This window comes from Sminthopsis crassicaudata, chromosome 1 (genome assembly GCF_048593235.1).
Source record: "Sminthopsis crassicaudata isolate SCR6 chromosome 1, ASM4859323v1, whole genome shotgun sequence".
NCBI lineage: Eukaryota > Metazoa > Chordata > Mammalia > Dasyuromorphia > Dasyuridae > Sminthopsis > Sminthopsis crassicaudata.
The window spans coordinates 635,989,253-636,012,599 of record NC_133617.1 but is presented as its reverse complement, the minus strand read 5'-3'; the positions used below and the strand labels follow the sequence as shown (position 1 = coordinate 636,012,599).

The 23,347-nt window shown below is 34.0% G+C and overlaps 1 protein-coding gene across 1 annotated transcript in view; it reads left to right on the top strand.

Moving 5' to 3' along the window:
* GLDC (glycine decarboxylase) overlaps positions 1 to 23,347 on the top strand; it is a 106,778-nt gene that overhangs the window by 17,351 nt on the left and 66,080 nt on the right. The window contains exons 3-4 of the mRNA XM_074282881.1: positions 9,959 to 10,094; positions 19,030 to 19,194. Of these exons, the coding sequence (XP_074138982.1) occupies positions 9,959 to 10,094; positions 19,030 to 19,194 (301 nt within the window). The remainder of the gene's footprint in view (positions 1 to 9,958; positions 10,095 to 19,029; positions 19,195 to 23,347) is intronic.

Genomic DNA, 23,347 nt, shown 5'->3' with positions numbered 1-23,347 from the left:
TCCTTCTTAGGTTACTGAGCAATAATTTATTTTCCTGGCTTCCAAAAATTATTTGCTTGGCTTTATTTAGTCAAAGTGATTTATCTCATTTCGTCAAATGAATTTCATTCATTTGGTCAAAGTGATTTAGTCAAAAAGAAATGAAAGAAAGAATAGTGAGAGCAATTCACATTGTCAGAAAGTTGTACATTGGGAGACCACATGATAGAATGATAGAATCAATAGATTAGAATCAGATTAAATACTGGCTCTACTACTTTGTATTCTTGTGACTGTGGACAAGTGGACAGTGGACTCTGATCAAGCAATAAGCCTTTATTGAGAACCTACCAAGTATAGTAAGTGCTATATAAATGCTAGTTATTCATTATAATTATTATTTTCATTGTGTTAGTCACTGAAGATACAAAGAAAAAAGTGAAGTAATTCTTTTCATTAAGAGGTTCACATTTTATTGGTGGAAAGAATATGTACATATAGAAGTATACACAAAATGCAACACAAATTAACATCATTTTGAGAGAGACATCTTACAGTTGAGTATAGGGGAATAGAAAAGACCTCACGCAGGAGATGGCACATGAGCTGAACTTTGAAAGACTCTATTCTCAGAAGTAGTGCTGAGGAAGGTGTGAATTTCAAACATGGCAGACAACCTATGTCTTTGTATAGGCTTGTCCACACATGGAGATGGGAGGCAGAATGCCATGCATGAGGAATAGGAGAGACTGATTGGGGCAAATAGTGAAATGCCTGAAAAAGAGGATTTCAGTGTTGTTAGCCATCAAACAAGATGAGCATATTAGATATTCTCTGAGATCCTCTCACATATAAATATATGACCTTTTGAATTTATTTTATTATCTCTATTTAGCTCAATTACATAGACAAAGTATCTCAGAAAATCAACAATATGATTTTATTGCCACAAGAGTCAGTAAGTTAGCATCACTATGTTCACATTATCTCGGACTGCACTTTGCCTTCCAGCTAGCCATCTAATAAATGATATGTATGCTGTTGGTCACAACAAAGAATGGCTATTGATAACATGTATCTGTAAGCCTATAGAAGCTAATTTCCCATTCTACTCAGCTGGATTTTCTTTATTGCACCTTTCATTCTTATATAATTAATTATAAAGTTAACTTAAGAGCCTATTTCATTCTGTTTGTCTTAGGTATTAAAATTGCACTCTACAAATATAGAAAGGATTACATATGCCTAGATTCTGGGTATTTGGGGAAATCATAATTATACAAATATATCCTATTATCTTAAGCCAAATAGCAAAAGTTTTAATTGACACAATAATAAAATAAATAGAAAACACAGAGAGGTACAATCTTTCACATATTCCCATGACATTGATGTGAGAATCATTATTCCCAATAAAACTCATGATTATACTGCTGGGTCCTATATATATAAAATCACCCCCTGTTTTGACTCCCAGAAACTAGCCAAGTCTAGTTAATCACTCCATCTTTATTGCTGCTGTTTCTTTTTGTTCTCTAACTGCAAAGATCCCTTCCTGTTCTAACATTCATTGTTTTCATGCTAAATAAATTCATACTTCTATACTCCAAGGCTGAAATTTCCTGGCTTGTGACTTTTGTATCTGAATCTGAAATCCCTAAAAATTAGGGAATTGCAGTTAGAAGGCATTTCACAACCAGAAGCATAGCAGTAGTATCAAGATTGCTTGTTGTCATTCATTTCTCAAAAAGGATCAAAATGATATTACATGTTAGAATAGAGTTATAGTATGTCTAACTGTGGCTGATCAAACCAATACAACCTCAGAATGCTGTGCCACAGGTTGGACACAAATAGTCCCTATGAACATTTGGGATGATTTTTTCTAACTGTGTCATTTCTTCTGAGCTAATTTGATTCTGTTTTGGTCAACTGAATAGATAAATTATAGAACTTGCAGTTAGAAAGATCTAAGTTCAAAGTCTGCCTCAGACACTTACTAGTTGTATGACTCTGCAAATTATCTCTTTACCTCCATTTCTTCATCTGTAAAATGGGGATTGTACTAGCCCATACCTCCTTATAGGATTGTTGTGTGGATCAGAGATGAACATCATTAATGCTCTTTTTGTGAACAGAGAAGTAAAGAAAGCGTATACTGTAGGAAATGATGATAGTTTGGCTGGATATTCTAACTTCTCTCCCTGTTATTTTAACTAATCTGTTTTATTTTCCCCAGGGGAGATAAGACCTAGTTAAAGTTGGCAGTCATATTGGCTCTCAGCTTAGGGGGGTGAAAATAACATGACATCAAAACTAGATGTTTTGCAACTAGATTGCTCTCCCATGGAGAGTCAGACCAAAGCAGGCTTCAGCTGTTTGAGTAGTATACAGCTCACTTCTTTGTTCTGGGTTCATTCTTGGCTCAAACAGGGTGCACCTCATATGTGGTGCTATCAATCTCAACTTATTAGAAATCTGTGCTCCATTAAAGAAAATGAAAAGATTTTTCCAAGTAAGGCTTCAAGGGCCTCCCAAAGATAGTTAGAAAGCTTCTTTCTTTAAAAAAAAGTTTTTCTAATTTATATCGTTTAGTTTTTAATAGTTACTTAAATTTCCTCCTGTATATTTCCTTCTCCCCTTTCCAGAATACCATCCCATTTTACAAAGAATTGTTTAAAAGTAAAAAGAGGAAGAAGAGGAGGAAAAATATCAAAATTAATTAATATATATTTTAAAAAGTTTTTATGGATGTCTTTTGTTTTTTTATATCATCATAGTTTTTCTTAATATCTCTCCCCCTTCCTCTGAAAGAGCTATTTCATATAATAAATAATATTTTTAAAGCTCAAAAAATGAAAAGGGAAAAAATCAGCACAATTGAATAACATATTGAAAAAAAAAATCTAAAAACACAGGCGATATGCAATACCCAGAGAACTTGCACCTTTGTGAAAGGGGAGATTGGGAGCAACCTCTCATATCTTGTCTTTCTGTGGTTGTTCTTTATAATTTTGCAATATTCACTTTTGATTTTTGAGTTTGTATAGTTTTTTCCTTTCCTTTATATAATCAATACATGTACAAATCTGAATTGGAGACTTTTAGCAAATTATTTTTTTTAAAGGTGAATTTTGACTTCTATGAGAGGACTAAGGGAATTCAGTTTTCATTCTCAGATATTCATGAAATTTTGAGGAAGAATAAATCTGGGTAAAATATTAATGATAGCCCTCAGTGCAGTAGGCCATAAACCAATGTAGCAGACTTGACTTACCAGTAGACCATTAAAATAATGAGATAACCCATATGAAGAGCTTTGGAAATTTTAAAGACAGTTTGAATGTTCTAGCTATGTTATTGTCTGATCTGGCACCCTCAACTTACAGAAGAGAAAACATACCAGAGAAGTAAAATGATGTCCCCTAAATCATATACAATAATTCCTGAACTCCAAATCCAAACCAATCTGATTAGTAGCTATTCTCCAAACTGAACATTCCATTATCTGCCTCAGGTTATTTTACTTATTATGCTTTCTCCCCCCATCAGTACTCAAATCCTGAAATCTCCTCAAATCCATATCCCATGTATACATATTTTGTCAAGGCTCAGCTCTATTGTCTTTCTCTCTGTGAAGGCACTCTCAGGCTCTCACACATCTCAAAATAGCTTGTATTTATTTATCTGTGTATATATGTTATATTATGTACAGTCTTATATACAGGGTGAGATCTATTTCTTTTTTTAAAATAAATTTTAATTGATATTTTCTATTTTTGTTACTGTGATGATTGTGATATTCTAGGAGTATCTTTCTCTACTCCTTCAGAGAATTATCTCATATGAGAAATTATTTTTTAGAGAGGAAAAAAAGTCAATACAAGTGATAAATATATTGAAAAATCCCAAAATATGACCTATGGACTTCTCAGTTCCATAAAAGAGTAAGTTGAATGTTTCTTCACATATCTTTTCATTTGAGTCCCACTTGATTTTTATGATTTTGATACATTTACTTTGGATTTTTTGTGTAGCATTGTTCTTCCATTTACATCGTTGCAATTATTGTATATATTGTTTTCTTGGCTTTGTTTACTTTACTCTGTATCAGTTCATATAGGTATTTAGCTCTTTTCCTGCTTTTTTGTATTTATCATATACACAATTTCTTATAGCAGAATAATATTGCATCTCATTCATGAATCACAATTTGTTAGCCATTCTTCCTATTGCTATGCCTACTGTATACTTTATTTTCAATTTTTAGCTATCAAAAAAGTATTACTATAAATATTTTGGAGTATATGGAGAGAGCAAAATTGATTTCATTGTTTTCTTTGTATTCCTAGCACTTAACACAGAGTCTTGTACATAGCAGGTGATTGATAAATGTTTATTAGAGTTAAACTTGGATTTCAAATCCAAGGTGGTTTCTATTTTTTAAACATTCTTTTAAAAAATTCATTCATTGAAAAGGTAAGCAGCATGATACTCATTATATATGTGAAGTCATGAAAAATATATTAGCCATAAACAAAAAAAGACAGTGCAAAAAATGCTTCAATCTGCACTCAGAGTTCATCAGTTCTCTTTCCAGATGTAAAGAACATTTTTTTTCATCATGAGTCCTTTGGAATTGTCATTGATCCTAATAACGGTGCTCTTTTCTGATTATATTACACTGCTGAGTGTTTTATTGCTGCTTACCAATGATCCAAAAACATCATGTGGTCAAGACATCTCCATTGGTTGATGATATAATTGAATGAACGAATAATAAATTCACTTTGGAGGAAAAGTCTTTTCCACCTCTCACTCTTAATGAAGATAGCTATTTGATATTTGTCTCCAAATTAAAATTGCCTACTAATAATAATGGCAACCACCCATATGTAGCACTCAATATTTTACAAATGACTTTCTTTGAAGTAACCTCATGACACATAGAGGGCTACATGTTTCACTGCTGAGGAAATTGAGGCTCAAAAAAATTACATGGTTTGCCCAGAGCATTGACTTGTATGTACCTTGGTCTTATGGCTCCTAATCCAGTACACCATACAGCCCCTCTGCAGGTTTTGTAGCACTGATTGGAACTGGAGGGGGAAAAAATGGTTTAAAGGGAAGCATTTGGCTTTCAGATGGAAAGAGATGGGAGTAAAGTTTGAATTTGAATAAGAGTCATTAAAAGTTAAAGGTCAGTGGTATAGTTCACTAATGCTTATTGTTTGATGGAAAAATATGCATTTTAGTATACATACAGAGAAAAATACATATATATGAGATCATATTTTGTTCATGCAATTTTGGGGGTTTGAATTTTGAGAAAGTTAACTTTTCAAAACATACAACAGACAGCTCTGAGTAACATATGCAAAAAAAATGTCAAAAAACAAAGTTCAACTTAACTTTTTGTAAGATTTAAACCTGGCCTTTTGTCTCTTTGGCCTCCAGTGTGGACAAAATCAATCATTCCTTGAAGTCTAATTACAGCTGATCCTATTATATAGTATAGGATGCTACTTTCTGCCTGTTGTAACTAATAAAGGTTTCTTTTCTGGGGTGCTTCTGCATTATTCCTCTCCTTCAAATGAGAAAATGACATTTTGCTATACCAGATGGGAAGTGATTGATTTTCCTGTGTGATCCCTGCATGAATGAGTTAGCAGCTTGCCTCCTCTGACAATGTCTAGAGATTCTTTAACTTCCTTTCTATTAGCCAGCAATCCCTGAAACCAAGGAAGAATTCTCCCAAGGATGAGTGTCTGTCTGGTGGCCAGTCACATGTCCTATTTACTTACTGGAAGGAGGACGGAAATCCGAGGCCTATGAATCAGCCAGCTTCTTTAATCCAGTCTGGCATAAAGACACATCTGTTTGGAATTAATTCCCCATGAGTTCCCCTTGTGGGGAAAGGGGAGATGTCTTTTTCCATAAGGAAATTGGGGGGCAGGGAGGCAGTTAACAGGTTAATGATATTCAAATTGAATTTAATAGTGTTAATAGTACCCTTAAAACAATGGCTCTGATCTGTATATCTTGGGCTTTTTCTAATTTGGGTTGTAGAAATTTTTTTTTGCTATTAAACAATATAAGATCAAGGTTAAGAAGATGGTTTTCTAGTCATAATTATATGCAAACGGAGCCTCTAATTATTCTGTTGTTCATAGGAAGATAGAGGGGCAGAGACACAATTAATATGATAAAGTTCTTTACAGAATAAGTACACAGTGTTTATTGAATGAATAAAAATAATGAATGATGAGTGACATTCAATGGCTTTGTGTATCAGTAAATTAATACAACACATCTTGCTCAAGTACTTAAGTAAATTAATATGCTAAATTAAACGAAGTTTCTAGGTGGGACTTATTTCTGCTGTTATTAATAATAAAATCATATCATGCCTTTCTTGACTGACCAGAAACTAGTTACATTGGGAAATGAAAGACAAGAGCCAAAAGTAGGTATTTTAAGTAATTGTCTACATTTAAGTAATTGGCTAAAGTTCTGGGTAAGCAGCCCCTTCTGTAATGAGAGTTGAACAGGCTGATTTCACAGCAAAACTGGGTTATATATTAAATATTTAAAACATCCCCATCTGCTTCCAAAAGGGCTTGAAAAACAGTTTAAAATTTGAAACACTTTAAGATATTTTAGGAATAAAAGCAGAACTAAGATTATCTGAATAAGTGACTGATATTTTCTTAGTGCTTTACAAACATTTATTTAATCCTCAACCTTTTGAGGGAAGTAATATAGGTATTATTGTTCTCCTCTCATAAATGAGGAAATTGGCCTAGAGGGTGAAGCTTTTTCTTAGAATCTGAGTTGGAAGGGACTTCTGGTCCTTTACCTGAACAGGAATCCTTTTTACATTGCAACATCAGAGCCTCTAGGCTAGTGGGGAGGGTCTGTGGTGGAAGCATGGGCAACACACTGCCTCCCACAGAAACCAATTCTACTTTTATAAGGCTCTAATTGTTAGGAAGTTTTTCTTTACATCAAACCTAAATCCACCGATTATTCCTACTTCTGTGACATGGGTCAAATGTTATCTCTGATTGAAGTGAGGACTAGATAATATCAAAGATTTCAGGTCAAATATTCTGATACCATATTCCATGTTGGTTCTGCTGTACCTGTACATCTCTCCAAATCAAAAACCTTTTCAAGCTTAAAAGAGGGAAGTTTGATCTGAACGTGAATATGATTTAAATAGAGAGAAGAGGAAGCATTCTAAGTAAGGTTAACACATTGTCTACATCTACTTGGAAAAAGGTCTATAGGTAAGCAGGAGGGAATATGGCATATTTGTTGAAAGGGACAATGAACAATCTTAAAAGAGAAATGGGCATATATTAGGAAATACTATAATTAGGATATGGCCACATTATAAAAGACTTTGGTCTAGGGTTTTTTAGGGCCAAAAAGTTCTCTGAATTTGAGGAAATAAAGATATAAACACCCAAAGCGTAATTGGAAGGGCTTTCAAAGGTTACCTATTTCAGAGTGTGCCTGACTAGGAATATCTGATAAAAAGATATGACGATCTCTTTAAAGACCTTTAATGAAAGGGAACTCAACTACTAGAGTCATTCCATTATATTGTTGAATGTGATGGGCTCTAATTATTAAAAAGTTCTTCCTAAGTTAAATTAAAATCAGCTCTACTTTAATTTTTTTTTTCCTTTGGCTGAGACAATTAGAGTTAAGTGACTTACCCCAAGTCACACAACTAGGAAGTTATCTGAGTTTAAATTTGAGCTCAGTCCTCCTGACTTCAGAATCAGCACTCTACCCACTATACCATCTAGCTTATATCAATTATTTAAAAGTTATTTTCTGGGGGCAGCTAGGTGACATAGTGAATAGAGCACTAGCCCTCAAGTCAGGAGGATTTGAGTTCAAATGTGACCTCAGACACTTCATACTTCCTAGCTGTGTGATCCTGGGCAAGTCATTTAACCCCAATTACCTCAGCAAAAACAAACAAAAAAAGTTGTACTTGGGGCCGAGCATTGAGTTGAACTTGAATTCAATAATAACTTATATTTTAAATAATAACTAACTTTTTTTCTTTAAAAGAGAGAAAAAATTTGAAACTCAAAATCATATTTAAAAATAAATGTTGAAGACTATCTTTACATATAATTGGAAAAAAGAATACTATTTACCAAAAAAAAAATTAAAAGTGCTTTATGGATGCTCGCTTTCTATTGCTTTGACTTTTGTCTCCTTTCTGCCTCTATAGAAAGCTCCCTAGTAATTTGTTTTAATAAATACAGACAATAAAGCAAGACAAATAGCAGTTTTGGTCATGTCTAACAATGAATGTCTCATTTTGTATTTGTGGTCTATATCTTTTTTAATGGGCAGGAGGCTTGCTTTTCTATTAGGTTCTGGATTTCATAGATAAGGCAGTGATCAACATTCTGATGTCATTCCTTTATTTAAATGTCTTTGATCTGCTTATCTATTTGGTTTTTTTTTTTTTTTTTTTTTTTTTTTTTTTTTTTTTTTTTTTTGGTGGTTGTTGAAAACATTTATTAAGCATCTACTAAGTTCAGGATAAAAGAACCTATGTATTCAACTGAGTATCAGTTTTTACTCATGAAGTTAAAACATAGGATATAATTTGGGAAATGGGGCTTTTCTGTCTAGAAAGCAATTTGATCTCTACTATCTCATTCATAGAATCCTAGGCTCCTAGATTAAGAAATTGAGGTCATATTAAAAATTGTGTAACTCTTCTCCCTCCAGGTGCCTTGTCCTATTGAAACTACTTCCACGTCTCTCTCTTGTTCACTAATCTCTCCCACCCTACTGCCAGCAGTCATCATCATTTATGTAACACTTAGCACAGTGCTTGGTACATAGTAGGCAATTAATAAATGCTTATTTCTTTCCCTACTCTTATGAAGGCTATCACCATACTTCTACTCAGGCTTGCAACCTCAGAATCATTTTCAGTTCTTTCCCCTCCTTAACTCCTCACATTCAGTGACTTGCCAAGTCTCATTGGTTCTGCTTCCACAAAAGATCTCATATCTATACTTATTCTCCACTCACAAAGCCACCACTCAAATTTAGGCCCTTGACATTTTTTAACCCATACTATTGATTGTCTAGATCAACTTGTGATTTTTCCAAGAGTTGGTGATTGGTAGAGCAGTGGTCTCATGATTTCCAGTTTGGGAAGCTAGAAATCATCTATACAATAATCCATTCTGAATTCTAGTTAAACTGGTGAGAAAAAGATGGAAATTACTGGCTAAAATAAAAATATAAGATTACTGGAGGCTTTATTCAACCACTCAATCAATAAAGCCTTTACTGTGTACATAATGAGCACTGGGGGAGATAAAAAATTTCAATTAAACCTGATTTATAAACTTGGAATATCAAGTTGGAGAATGAGGGGCATACGTAACTGTAACACAGAAATATATAATCAATCCATTTGAGAAGAACAAATTGAGGGAAAGCTTTTATTTATTGACAATTGGCTGAATTCTTATTTCATTCAAAATATTTCGTGGGATAGATGAACAGCATAAATGTAAAAATTCAGGAGTGCAGTCAACCAGATTAAAATGGAATTGGAAAATGTTTAACAAAATGAGTAAAATAATGTTAATTTGTGGTTTTCTAAGTTAACCTGTTACCAAGTGAGGGATTTGTTTCTATTTGAGCTGGTATAGTGTGGTTCATGTTCTGTTAATAAGGACAACTTTGTTATATTCTCTTCTCATTTTGGAAAACAGATATTGTCATTTATAGTCTTTCTCTGGAGACTTGCAGAGTACTGAATAGAAGTTCAGGAAATAGCTCCTTATTGCCTTATGGATTAAGTTAATATGTTTCCTGATTTTGCATAAAGTACCTATGAGATAAGGATTTCATAAACTATAATTAGCATTCTCTTCTAAGATTGGTTGGCTATTCCTAACATTTCTCCTTCTCTTACAATCAGGTGAAAATGAAATCCTTGCAACCCTGCATGATATTGCAAGCAAGAATAAAATCTGGAGGTCCTACATTGGCATGGGCTATTATAATTGCTCTGCACCTCAGGCCATTATCCGGAATTTGTTGGAGAATGCAGGATGGTAATGTATTTTCTGAATAATTTTGAAATTCAGATTTGAAATTCAGTAAACACCTTTGCCATCATTATTTTACTTTTAATTTGATTTTTTTCATCTTAGATGAACAATTTTTTTTCCTCTCCTTCCCACTTTCTCTCACTCTCCTGCTGGAAAAAAGGAGAAAAAGTCTTTGAAAACATAAAACATCCTCAGAAAAGTAAGCTGATTCAAACCAAGTTGTTAGTGATTAATCAGATCCTTCCTAAGGGAGCTAGAGGATCTAGGATATTGGAATTGGGATTGGAAAAAGAAAGGGAAGGGAAGGAAACAAGTATTTAAATAGTACTTACTATTTGGTAGCACTTTGCTAAGCACTTTTTATTTATTTATTTTTTTTACAAATATTATCTGTGAGTTGCTGTTATTATCCTCATTTTACAACTGAGGAAGCTGAAGAAAACAAAGGTTAAATTATTTGCCCACATAGTATGCACAAGTCAAGACCAGATTTGGACTTAGGAAAGTTAGGTAACTCACAGGGGACCTGCTCGCCCTCTTTACTCTTGAGAAGAATATTTTCTCTAGCCTACTAATCTAAACTTCTTTGACATGTTTCCTATCAAGGATATGACTGGGTACTATGCTCTTATACTACCCAAGTGATTAATAGACTGATACACATAAAGTGTGTATTAGTCCCTTCATAAGAAAAATGGGTTTCTTATTTACCATTGGTTGACAAAACATTTTGAGTTGCTTTCCTGTTCATGGATCCATTCTTCCTCATTCATTTATACTGATGGATCATTCTCTATATTTACTCCTATTCCATGGAGAATCAGAGCTTCATTTTTGGGGGGGTGGGGGAACATAAAGGAGGCAGTACTTGAATTGATCTATGAAGGAAGAGAGAGATTCTTTCTGAAATCTCATTTCTAACTCCTACAATTCAATACTAAAGCAATAAATGTGATGATTTAATCTGTTTTTTTGCTTATTGTTGCTATTATTGTTTTTTAGCTGCTCTACAAAGGTTGTCATTGATTGTTTATGAGCACCAGTGGGGTATCTTTAATCTAAGCCTGGTCTCATGATGTGATCATAGATATTAATCACCTAATATACAACACAGAGCTGTAATTAGGATTGGGCAAAAGAGGCCTTGGTTTTATCCCAGGACACTGAATATAGAGTGCTGACCAAAAAAAAGCGCAGTTCTGAACTCTATAAACTGTTATAAAGGTTTTATCTTTTTCTCTCTTCCTCACTGACTGATAACCTCCTGTGTGTCTTCACTTCCTCAGGGGATGGTGTTTCCCATCCTCAAACTGCAAATTTTGCACTAGTATTTTGTACTGCTTGTTTTAGGCACAAAAATTCCTAGTTATGGCGCTGATATAGCACCCTCCATTTTGGTATACCCAAGTGTCTTGTTAATGACTTTTAGTTATCTCAATGTGCTTTTATTAGATAGGCAGATTTTTTTTTCTCTACTGAAAAGTAATTACAAGAATATTAAATTTGAAATAGCCATCTGAAATGGTAGGTTTTACAGATATTGTGTGTGTGTGTGTGTGTGTGTGTGTGTGTGTGTGTGTGTGTAAGACAGAGACAGAGAGAGACACAGAGAGACACAGAAACAGACAGAGGCAGAGACAGGGACACACAGAGAGACAGACAGAGAAAGAGCGGGGCAGACAGAGACAGAGACAGACACACACACACACACACACACACACAAAGAGACAGAGACACAGAGACACACACACAGAGACAGAGACAGACAGAGAGAATGTGCTGATAAGGGTTTATTCTTGGCTATTTCTTTGAAAGTTAAACCCAAGCTTTGTTACAAAAGCAAATGGCTTGCCTTTTTACTTCTTAAAAAAAAACAACCCAAAAAAACCCAAAACATCTCACCAAGGACAATGGATGGGTTGTGCCTATTCAGCAGTTTAAACCCTGGCCAGCCGTATTTTTCTGCCTTCCAACACAGATTATTCCCCATATTGCTAGCACGGACTGAGTGTCTTCACTTATTTTAAACTGACATTTCAGAGGAAAATGCCTCTGTCCCCTGGCTGCCAGTCATGTCTGGCTCTGCATCTCACAGCACATCACTTTGCTCTCCTAAAGCTCAGTTACTGGGTGACAATTTTGTCCTGTGAGAGGAGGTGGAGTAGCGTGGTTGCACATGTTTGCTGATAGTCTTCACATTATCACAATTCTGAATGGTTTCCATAGTAACAGGACTAACAAATTCCGGTGACGTGACATGAAAATAAATGAATAACTTAGTCTCAAAAGAACACAAATATTTATTTAGCTCCCAAAAATTTATCAAGTCTAAGTTTTGATGTTATGGGAATCCAATATTTCAGATGGGAAAGGCTTTGTAATTTTTAGTAGCTGACATGAAAGTATGTGGGAGGAGGATTTTCCTTTTAAGCTGCTTGGCTTGTCTATAGTTTTTGTTTCCAGGATGGCAGCCGGGGTGTTATTGCTTATGCCTTGCTGCCTCCCCTTCCCAATTCTAAAGGCAAGCCTAAGGCAGAATGATGGGGAATACTGATTACTTTAAAGTAAGTGAGGATGCTATATTGAGTGTCTGATGTTTCAGTGGAGCCAAAAACCTATTTAGGAAGCAAAACAGTGCTCTTGTAGGCTCCATTTAAATTGCTATGTGTAATATAGGCAAAACGGGCCAGAAACGCAGGTTTTTAATCCATTTTTTTGCTCTATTTAAGTAGCTTAAACCCCTAATTTAAAAGTGCACATGCCTGTGGAGTTATGCTAAAGGATTGAATGAATTCAAATAATAATGTAAGCAACTGAGAAGAATTTGACTGGCCTTGGGTCTAAGATTCTACTGGACAATTTATAAGATTAAATTCATTGCCTTGAATTTAACTTGAGTTATCTTGAATATTTATATAATTTCTTGAGTCAATTAAAAAAAGATATAGGGCATTTAGAGATTTCTAGGAGAAAAAAATCCCTGAGTTTTAAGATTTACTAAGTATTCTCTACCCTGAGGTATATAAGTGAAAAAATAAGCAGCCATTTATTTACTTATAAAACTGTTAAGTTTTTCATATTGAAAGGAAGTTTTCAAATACTGTTTACTTTATCATGCTTTTTAGCAGAAAATCAGAGCCCATACTAAGAAAAAATGAAACCCATTAGAACATACAAAAATAGCAAATAAATTGGGGCAAATTCACATAGATTAAAATTAGTCTTTTGTGAAGCCTAGTGCCTGGTACATAGTAAGCACATAAATCCTTGTTGGAATGAAGGGTTTGATTAGCCATATTTCTTCTACTTACTAAAAGAATCCATTATCATGACAGTAAAAAGTTGGGTAAAGTTACACTTGTCCCATATAAATATTTTAAATTATAATTTCATATTTTATGCTTTAGAAGGAAAAATATACTTAGTATCAACATTTTTTCACAGAACAACTTACACCAACTAGGGTTTCCAGTAACCTTTATATGAGAAAAGTGCTTTATTCACATACATTTGTAGAAAAACTTTATTATATAACATTCATTTTTGTAGCTTTCTTATTTTAAAGACTTATTCGAACAAAGTTTAGTAAGGGATACTGGGAGCTTCTTTTATGACATGTATTTAACATTGTCACACATAGTCCTTGTTTTTCTTATACTTTAAAAAAATCTTCTTGATTGTGTATATAGTATAAATTTGTTGCTATTATTTTTGTCTTTAACAGCATATTTGTCATCAGTATTTATTGTTATTTCTGTTCTGTATCCTTTTCTCAACCATTTTATATATTCTTCTATTTTTCTTTTATATTTTTCATATTCACTATTTCACAGATCATACTTTTTCTAGCCATTCCTCAAATAATTGGAAATAAAACTAGAGAATCATCTAGTTTTGTTTCTAGTTATTTGCTCTTGGAAATAATACTACTGGTAGTATTATTTGGGGGTATTGGTCTAATATTGGGACCACTGGGTAAAGAATATGCTTGTTTTTATAATTGTCATTTCATAGTGCTTTCCCAAAAGGTTGGACCAATTTACACTTTCACTGATAGTGTAGTAGCACACCTATTTTTATTATGGCTACACTGAATTTTGTAATCTTTTATTATCTTTTCCAATTTGATGGGAGTCAGGTAGACTTTTGGTTGTTTTAAATTGTGTTTTTTCTGATTATTAGGGAATTTTAAAATATATTTCTCTAGTAATTGTTGATAGTTTCAAGAATGTTGTTTATATATTTTGACCATTTAATAACTAGAAAACAGGCATTAGGAATTTATATCACTTCTTATAAATTTTGGACATCAGACTTTTACCAATTTTTCATATAAAGGGTTTTTTTTCCTCCCTATTCTGGATATATTGTTTTTTATTGTGCACAAGATTTTAAAAAATTACATAAAGCCCATTTGTTTTATTTCTTCATTTCCTCTAAGTCAAAGCTTGCTGTTTCTTCTTAAAAGCCTATTTCCAATCTTAAAACAAATGAAAACAAAAAATTGTTTCTTTCATTTAATTTCATTTCTGATTCTTTTTTCTCTAGCTTCCTCCTTTCTCTGCAGCTCATATCCTGTTCCTCAGTTCTTGGAGAGTTTTGCATTGAGGTTATAATGGGTAAAGTCTGAATCGGGAAATTAAGATTGATGCTAGGGCACCCCCTTTTAAATAAAGGAGGCAATTGTGGCTTAGAGTGGTGTCATGACTTGCATGAGGTCACACAAACATGTCACTTGAGGTGGGATTAGAATCAAGGTTTCTGTACTACTAGTACAGTGCTCATTCTATTACATAGTTCTAGAGAACTCTTTAATACAGCCTTCTCAAACTTTTTGGTCTTTTTGGCCCTTTAAACTCTTAAAAATTATTGAAGACCCTATTTGTGTTTGTATATGTGAGTCAAATCTTTGATATTTAACACATTATAAATGTAAAGTTACATTTTAAAATTATTAATACATTTAAATTTAATTTTTACATGTTAGTGTAAATAACATTAATGAAAAATATTTTTAAAACAAAACCAATTTAGTGAAAAGAATGACATTGTTTTACACATTTTTAAAGTCTTTTTAATGTTTAGCTTAATAGAGGGCAGCTAGATTTTCATAATTGCTTTTGTGTTCAATCTGTTGATTTTGGTTTGGTTGAATTGTATGAAGAAAATTCAGCTTCAGTATTATTTATGAAAATAGTTTTGCTTTTATAAACCCCCTGAAAAGATTAGGTTTTAATGAACCACATACTGAGAATTGCTAATCACAGTGTTTTAAAGTGCTTTTAAAAAAGATATTTTGCGAAAGATATATAGTATTTAGTGGAAGAACATTGGATTTAGATTCTGAGGTCTGGGATATTTACCTGGCAGCAGTTATATAAGTTGTAATAACCTCAATTCCTAATCTTAAAAAAAATGCTACTTGCACACCGTATCTCCCATGACTTTGTAAAGGGTTTTGTAGATAGTAATATGGCAAGTAATAACGTAAGCTTTTTTAGCTAATTAGCTAGCTAACTAACAGCACTTTGGCCTCTGCCTTTTATTTTTGTTGAATTTATAGTGAAGGTGCATTTGGGAATAGCTTGAACTACATACTTTAATTAAGTAGAAGGTTTTTCATTGTTAGGGAATCATTCTTTATCACACAGAAATAAAGCAATGTCCCTCTTCCTTTGAGGAACATTTAGATTTTAGAGATTCTTATAAAAAGGCAAAAACACCAATGGGAAGGTTCAAAAATACAAGATGTAAAGGAGAAAGATCATGAGGCTTTGTAAGAGTCAAGAATGGGCAAGGTTTCTAGGGTCTTTTCATGTTCCCTTTTCATTCTGACCCAAGTGTAGATAGGTATATTGCTTCTTTCAATCCTTAATGTACCCAGCTTCAAAAGCAACCCTTTTTCTCCCAAGAAATTTTTACATGACCCTGGGGGATCTAGATATATAAAATAGGTATATGAATCAAACATTTACTGATAATAAAACATAATTTTACAATCTTCATATTCAGTTACAAGTTTAAGAAGCTCTGAGAGAGAAAACAGTGCTAGTGTTAAGTAGATAGGGGAGGGAGAAAGAAGGACAAAGTTGAGATAATCTATTATTCTGATCTTCAAGGAGTTAGTCTTGTAAGGAGGGTGTGGGAAGGAAGGAAATAAACATTTATTAAAAGCCTACTTTGTGCCAGGCACTGCTAAGTGCTTTACAAATATTAACTCATTGGATTCTTATATGAATCCTTGGAGTTTTTACAGCTGAGGAAACTGAGGCAAACAATGTTAAATGATTTGCTCATAGTCACACAGTTAATAAATATCTGAGACCAGCTTTGGACTCAGGAAGATGAGTTTTCTTGACTCCAGACCCAGAACTCTATCCATTTAAGTGCTTGGGATTTTGGTGGGTCTAATTTTAACTTTTCCCTTTTTTCTTCATCCCCTGAAAGTTAAGTAGAGAACCTTAGAACAAACAGACCAAATTTTAGAGAATTAACATTCAGAGAGTTTGACTGATGAACTCTTAAGGAGAAATACCCTCCATTAAGGAGAAACACCCCCCACCTTTCCCCAGTGCCTACTATATAACAAAACTGTTTATATTCTCTTCTCTTTGGGCCTTGAAAATATCCATTAAGTATATGTAGGTCTAGATATGAATTTCTGAATAGAAAAAGAAATGAAATTAAGCTCTCTAGCCATTGTTGCCCTCCCTGCCCTTCCTCCACCTTATTTGGAGTGTTTTGCTTCTTTCCACTTTGTGAGAGTTCCTGGACCCTGGTCAGCTTTAGTTGCAGAAGCTGTTGTTTGACCCCTGCTCCTACATGGGTCCTGGGGTGAATTTTCCCCTCTGCTCGCCTGCACTGTGTCTTGTTGGCCTGATTCATTCCAGTTCACCAAGTCCTTGGAATTTGGCAACTAGCGTTGCCGTTGCTGAAACACCAGATTGTGCAGGATGTCAGTTGAGGCGTAGAGTTACTCGACAGTTCCTGCCCTTCCCCCACTTAAAACACACACACACACACACACACACACACACACACACACACACACACACAAAGCCCCAAACTGTTGTCCAGTTAAAATGACTGAGAATTAATTCAAAAATTTAAACTTTGTACCTCTTATTAACCTAACTTCCACTCTTATATCACTATCTCTATATCATCACAAATCAACTTTGGGCTTCATTATATAACAAGACAACTTTGGGCTTCATTTCCTAGCCTTCTAAAATAAAAATTAAATTAAGAAGAGGGAGCTGAGGGCATACAGGGAGAACAAATCCATGGTACCTACAAAGTTTGTTTAACACATTCCACAGGATGAAGGAAAGGAGGAAGCTTTGTTCCTAAAAAATCTCTCTTGGTTCGAGATATTATAATTGTACAGAATTAGACTTTGAGGACATCCTGAATAGAACACAAATGGTTCCCATAGTTGAACAAATTTGAAAAAGTGGTAGTGAGTGATAAGTATAGCACGTGAATTGAGAATATATTAATTTGAGGTTAATACATATCAATAAATTATCATAATGTAATAACTATAACAAATTATTATAGATAATAATGTAATATGTCATAAATTATATTATAATAAACCATAACAGTATCATGTCATATTATCTCATTTAGTACCTACAACAACCCTTTGAAAGAGATAATAGTAATGGTCCCCATATTTGAACAAATGTGAATAAGTGGTAGTGACTAATAAGTATAGCAAGTAAATTGAGAATTAATTTGAGGTTAATACATATCAATAAATTATTATGATGTTATAATAATAACAAATGGTTGTAAATAATTTAAATTATATTATAAAAACCATAACAGTATCATGTCATATTATCTCATTTGATACCCACAACAACCCTTCAAAAAATAATAGAAATCTTCTCATAGCCATTTTACAGATTAAGAGATTGAAGGTCTACTCTAAATTCAGGGCTAGGAGTTCTAGTTGAGCCCCATTTTGTGAACAGTAAGAAATGCTCTTTTAGTCTCCTGACTCCATTCTTTCCGTGATACTTGAAGAAGAAAGAACTACAAGAGTTACGAGGATGGCCCCAGCTCCAGATGAGCTCAGATCAGGTTCTTCCCGGGTCCTCTAACCATTTGTACTAGCTACTCTGGATTATCTTGTATTCATTTTGCCTATACTCATAAATGCATGGACATGTCTTACCTGATAGAATATAAACTCCTTGAGGGTGAGAACTATTCATCTTTCATCTTTAGCTCATCTTAACACCTGGCACAATGGCCAGTACACAGCAATCTCTTAATGTTTGTGGCTTAATTAATCTACTTCATCTGTTTAAATAGAATTAGTCAAGTTAAATGTGGAAAAGTTTATGACTAAGTTGATCACTAATGGAATTTTGGGCTACAGAAACCCATAAATTAAAAACAAACAAACCACTCCCCGCAATTCTTAGTTCTTCAAGGGTCCTTCTCTGCTTCTATAAAATAAGGCATTTATTTTCATAGACATATAAATTATTTGGGCTAAAAGGTAGGATGATATTGCTGGAAAGAACAATGGTCTATGAGATCTGGACTTATTTGTTGTTACGCAGTCATGTCTGACTTTTAGTGACTCCATTTGAGGTTTTCTTGGTAAAAATACTGAAGTGGTTTGCCATTTCTTTCTCCAGCTCACTTGATAGATGAGGAAACTGAGGTAAATAGGATTAAGTGTTTTGCCCAAGGTCACATAGCCACAGTCTAAGGCCATATTTGAATTCTGGAAGATGTGTTTTCCTGACTTTAGGCTTGGCACTCCATCCATTGTATCACCTGGATTTATTAGGTGCTTTGTAAATATTTGTTGAATTGTTGCATTATTATCTATGAATAAGAAATGATTATGGGAAAGTGACTTTTTTGGAAAGCCAAAGTGACAATGTGGGTGTATATTTTGTTTTCCTTACAGGGTTACCCAGTATACACCTTACCAACCTGAGGTGTCCCAGGGAAGACTCGAGAGCTTGCTCAATTTCCAAACCATGGTATGTGATATCACTGGAATGGATGTAGCCAATGCTTCCTTGCTAGATGAGGGGACGGCTGCAGCAGAGGCTATGCAGTTATGTCACAGGTAAGACCATTAAAACCTCAAATCCTTGAAGGGACACCTCCTGGTTATAAATATTGCATTGTTTTGTTATTATTATTATAGCTTTTTATTGACAGGACATATACATTGACCCTTGCAAAAACTTCTGTTCCAACTTTCCCCTTCCTTCCCTCCACCCCTTCCTCTAGATGGCAGGTAGTTTCATACATGTTAAACATGTTAAAATATATCTTAAAATACAATATATGTGTACATATTTATACAGTTCTCTTGTTGCACAAGAAAAATCGGATTTAGAAAGGTAAAAATAAGCTGGGAAGAATAACAAAAATTATTGCATTGGTTTTAAAAAAAATTCTTAACCTAACAAGACACTGGATGAGTATACACATCCACAGTTTGGATGTGAAATGGCAAATCTCTATCTATATTGATAGTTTATTTTTTAAGCGCATAATAAATTCAACTTTCAAAGCTCTCTTGTTAGTCTGTGATTCATTCTTATTTTCTGTTTTCTTCTATGCTGCACTTTAAGAATATTTCAATTACTTTTATCTTTTTCTTTTTTTCACTTTGGATTGAGGATTTGGGATGTTTTTTTGGCACCCTTATTCCTATCTTCCCTCTCACTCCCAATTCTCCTTGCCCCAATGAAAAAACTAAAAAAACAAAATCTTTGTAACAAATATGCATAGTCAAGCAAAACAAATTCCCAAGTTTAGCCATTCCATTTCTTTTATTCTCCATCATCTTTCACTTTTCTGTTATTCTTCATCATCTTTCGCAATTCACACTCACACATCTATACACCCACAAAGATAGACCAGAGTTTAAATCCTGTTTCAGAAACTTACTAGCTATGCAACCATCCCTCTCTCATGTTCAGTTTTCTTATCTATAAAATAGAAATAATAATAGTACCTACCTCACTGCATAGTGGTGAGGATCAAATAAGATGCACATACACATGCATATGCATGTATCTATCTATCTATCTATCTATCTAACCTTGCCTCCCTTATAACCCTGTCTAGCTCCTTTCTAGAAAAAGTTTCCAATCACAACTACCTAGAGAGATAAGTGTTATTATACATATAATGTACATATATATTTTGCACATACATATTTATATACACACATATATGAATATATTATATTAATACATACATGTATAGTGCTTTCCCAACCTTAAATGTTAAGGCAAATATTATTACTCAGTCCCTTTCTGCCTATTGATTTCTTCCCCACTGTTTACTAACAAGCTGAGATCCAATCTCCCGATTAAATACACATTCCTCCTACCCTCTCACACTCATACCTCTTTTCTGGACCTTAACATTTCTCAAGTTTTTTTTTTTTTTTATCTCTTTGTTGTTTCATTCTTTGTATTTTTATTCTTAGCACCTAGTACTGTATCTGGACCATAGTAACGCTTAATAAATACTTCCTGATTGGCTTAAACTATTTAATATTCCTTTCCTTCATTTATCCCTCTCACTTTATAACATGCAACACTTCTCTCCAAGATTATCATCAATTTTTTTTCCCTTGAGGCTGGGTTAAGTGACTTGCCCAGGGTCACACAGCTAGGAAGTGTTAAGTGTCTGAGATCAGATTTGGTCCTCCTGAATTCAGGGCTGGTGCTCTATCCACTGCGCCACCTAGCTGCCCAGATTATCATCAATTTTTAATTGCTAATCATTTGATACTCTTGACCACTCACTCCTCCTATTTGTCTGACCACTTCTTTACTAGGTCATCCCTCACCTTAATAATGGATGTCTACCAAAGCTCTGTCAAGGACCTCTTTTTTTTCCCCTTTACTCTCTGCTTAGGGATTTTATTAGCTCTCTTGGGTTTAATCTCTATGCAGATAACTCACAGATTTATATGTCCAACCTTATCTTTCTTCTGAGTTCATTCTGAGCTCTTGTCTCCAACTGCCTGTTGGCTATTTTCTAATGGGTCTCTTATAGGCATTTCAAATTTAAGACATCCAAAATAGAAATCACCTTAGCTCCTAAATTCAGTCCTCACCTAAAATTTCTTATTTCTATTGAGGGTACCACCATCTTTCCAGTCATTCAAATTTGAAGTCAGAATCAACTTTGACTCTTCTTTCATCACCACAACATCCAATGTGTTGCTAAATCATGTGGATTTTAATTTCACAAATATTTTGTATCATTCCCCTTCTGTCCATACACTCGATAATTCAATGACTCTACAATCCTACTTCAAACCTTTTGCCTAGACTATTTATCAGGAATGATTGAAAATCCCTTTTTTCATGTCCATCTTTTCCTCTCAAAGATTACGTTCAATTTTGGGGGGTAATTGATTTGATTGTAATCCAAGCTTTTTTCCTTCCAGAATATCATATCCCAAGCCCTCTAATCTTTTAACATAGAAGGTGATTAAGTCCCATGTAATACTGACTGTGCCTCAAGGAGGCATGTTTGGATTGTTTCTTTCTAACTGCTTGCTGTATTATCTCCTTGACCCGCTAATTCTGGAATTTGGAACATTACTTGAAATTTTTGTTTTGGGATCTTTTTCAAGAGGTCATCAGAAGATATTTTCAATAACTATTTTGCCCTTTGGTTCTAAGATATCAGGACAGTTTTTCTTGATAATTTCTCCTCTCCCCCCCCATTTGATTTTATTTAATATTTTCCCCCAGTTATATTTTTTACATTTAAAAATTTTTTTTGAGTTCTAGTTTCTCTCCTTTATCCCTACTCACAACTAAGAAAACATATATGAAGTTATGCAAAACATTTCCATAAAAGTTAAGTTTTTAAAGAAAACATAGATCTCCCACTGAAATGAAAATTTATGAAAATAAAAACCCTCAAGAAAAATTAAGTTAAAAAAGAGAGAGAAAGAGAGAATGCTTCAATCTGTATTCAAACACAATCAATTCCATCTCTGTCTATGAATAAGATTTTTATCATAAATGCTTCAGCGTAGTCTTGGATGAAGTACTATTGAGATTAGCAGTCATTTACACCTGGTCATTCCCAGAACATTGCTATTACTTTGTATACAATACATTTCACTTTACTTGAGTTCATGGAGGACTTTTCAGGTTGTTTTTGTTTTCCTGAGAGCAAACTGCTCATCATTTCCCATAGAACAATAATATCCCATTACAAACACATACCACAATTGATGGGTATCTCTTCAATTTCCATGCATGATTTTATAGCTCTTTGAGCACAGATCATATTTTTTGATTATTTATAAGTTGAAAGATGCTCCCTATTGCATAGACTTTTGAAACAGTCTCCTAGATGAACTCCCAAATTATCTCTACTGTAACCTCTAATTTTTCCAAATTTGATCTGATTATGACAATTTTTTGTTCAGGAAATTTCAGCAGTTCCCTAATTATCACTATGATAAAAAATCCGAGCTTGGTGTTCCAAGCACTTCACAATCAAGCCCAAACGTATCTCTTCATGTTTATTATGCATTACTCCCTTTATCACCTCTGTGTTTCTGGATAGGTTATTATTGCTCCTCATATGTTTTTTTTTAATTTTTTTCTGTACAAACTACTATATATCAAACCCTAGGCTAAGTACTTTAGAAGTATTATCTCATTTGATCCTTACCACAACCTTGAGAGGTAGTTGCTATTATTATTCCCCTTTTATGTAGGTGGAAACTGAGGCAAACAGGTTAAGTGACTTGCCTAGAGTAGCACAGGTGGTAAGAATGTGAGGCTGAATTTCAATTCATGTTTTCCTGACTCCAAACCATTGCTATAGCCACTGTACAACTCAGCTGCCTCTTAGGACATGATTTAATGAATTACTATTTCTAAAATTATATTCTCTGGTTGCAAATTCTCATCATCTTTACTTTGACTAGTCTTCAGAGGACAGATGCAGGCTATTACCAGGTTCCCTCTTTAACTTGGTTGGACTCATCCGACCTTAAATGACTAATACTTAAATGACTGAGAGCTTATTATCACCTCTAAGACAAGAAAATGCATTGGGGAGCTTTTTTTTTTTTTTTTTTTTCTATTTTAGCATTAACCCTTATCACCTTTATTATCATTATCTCCATCACCTTAACTGCTACCAGGAGTTGGGAATTGCTCAAAAAGATGTCATTGAGTCTAAAGAAGATGATGTTACATCCCAACACTTTAATTGAATTC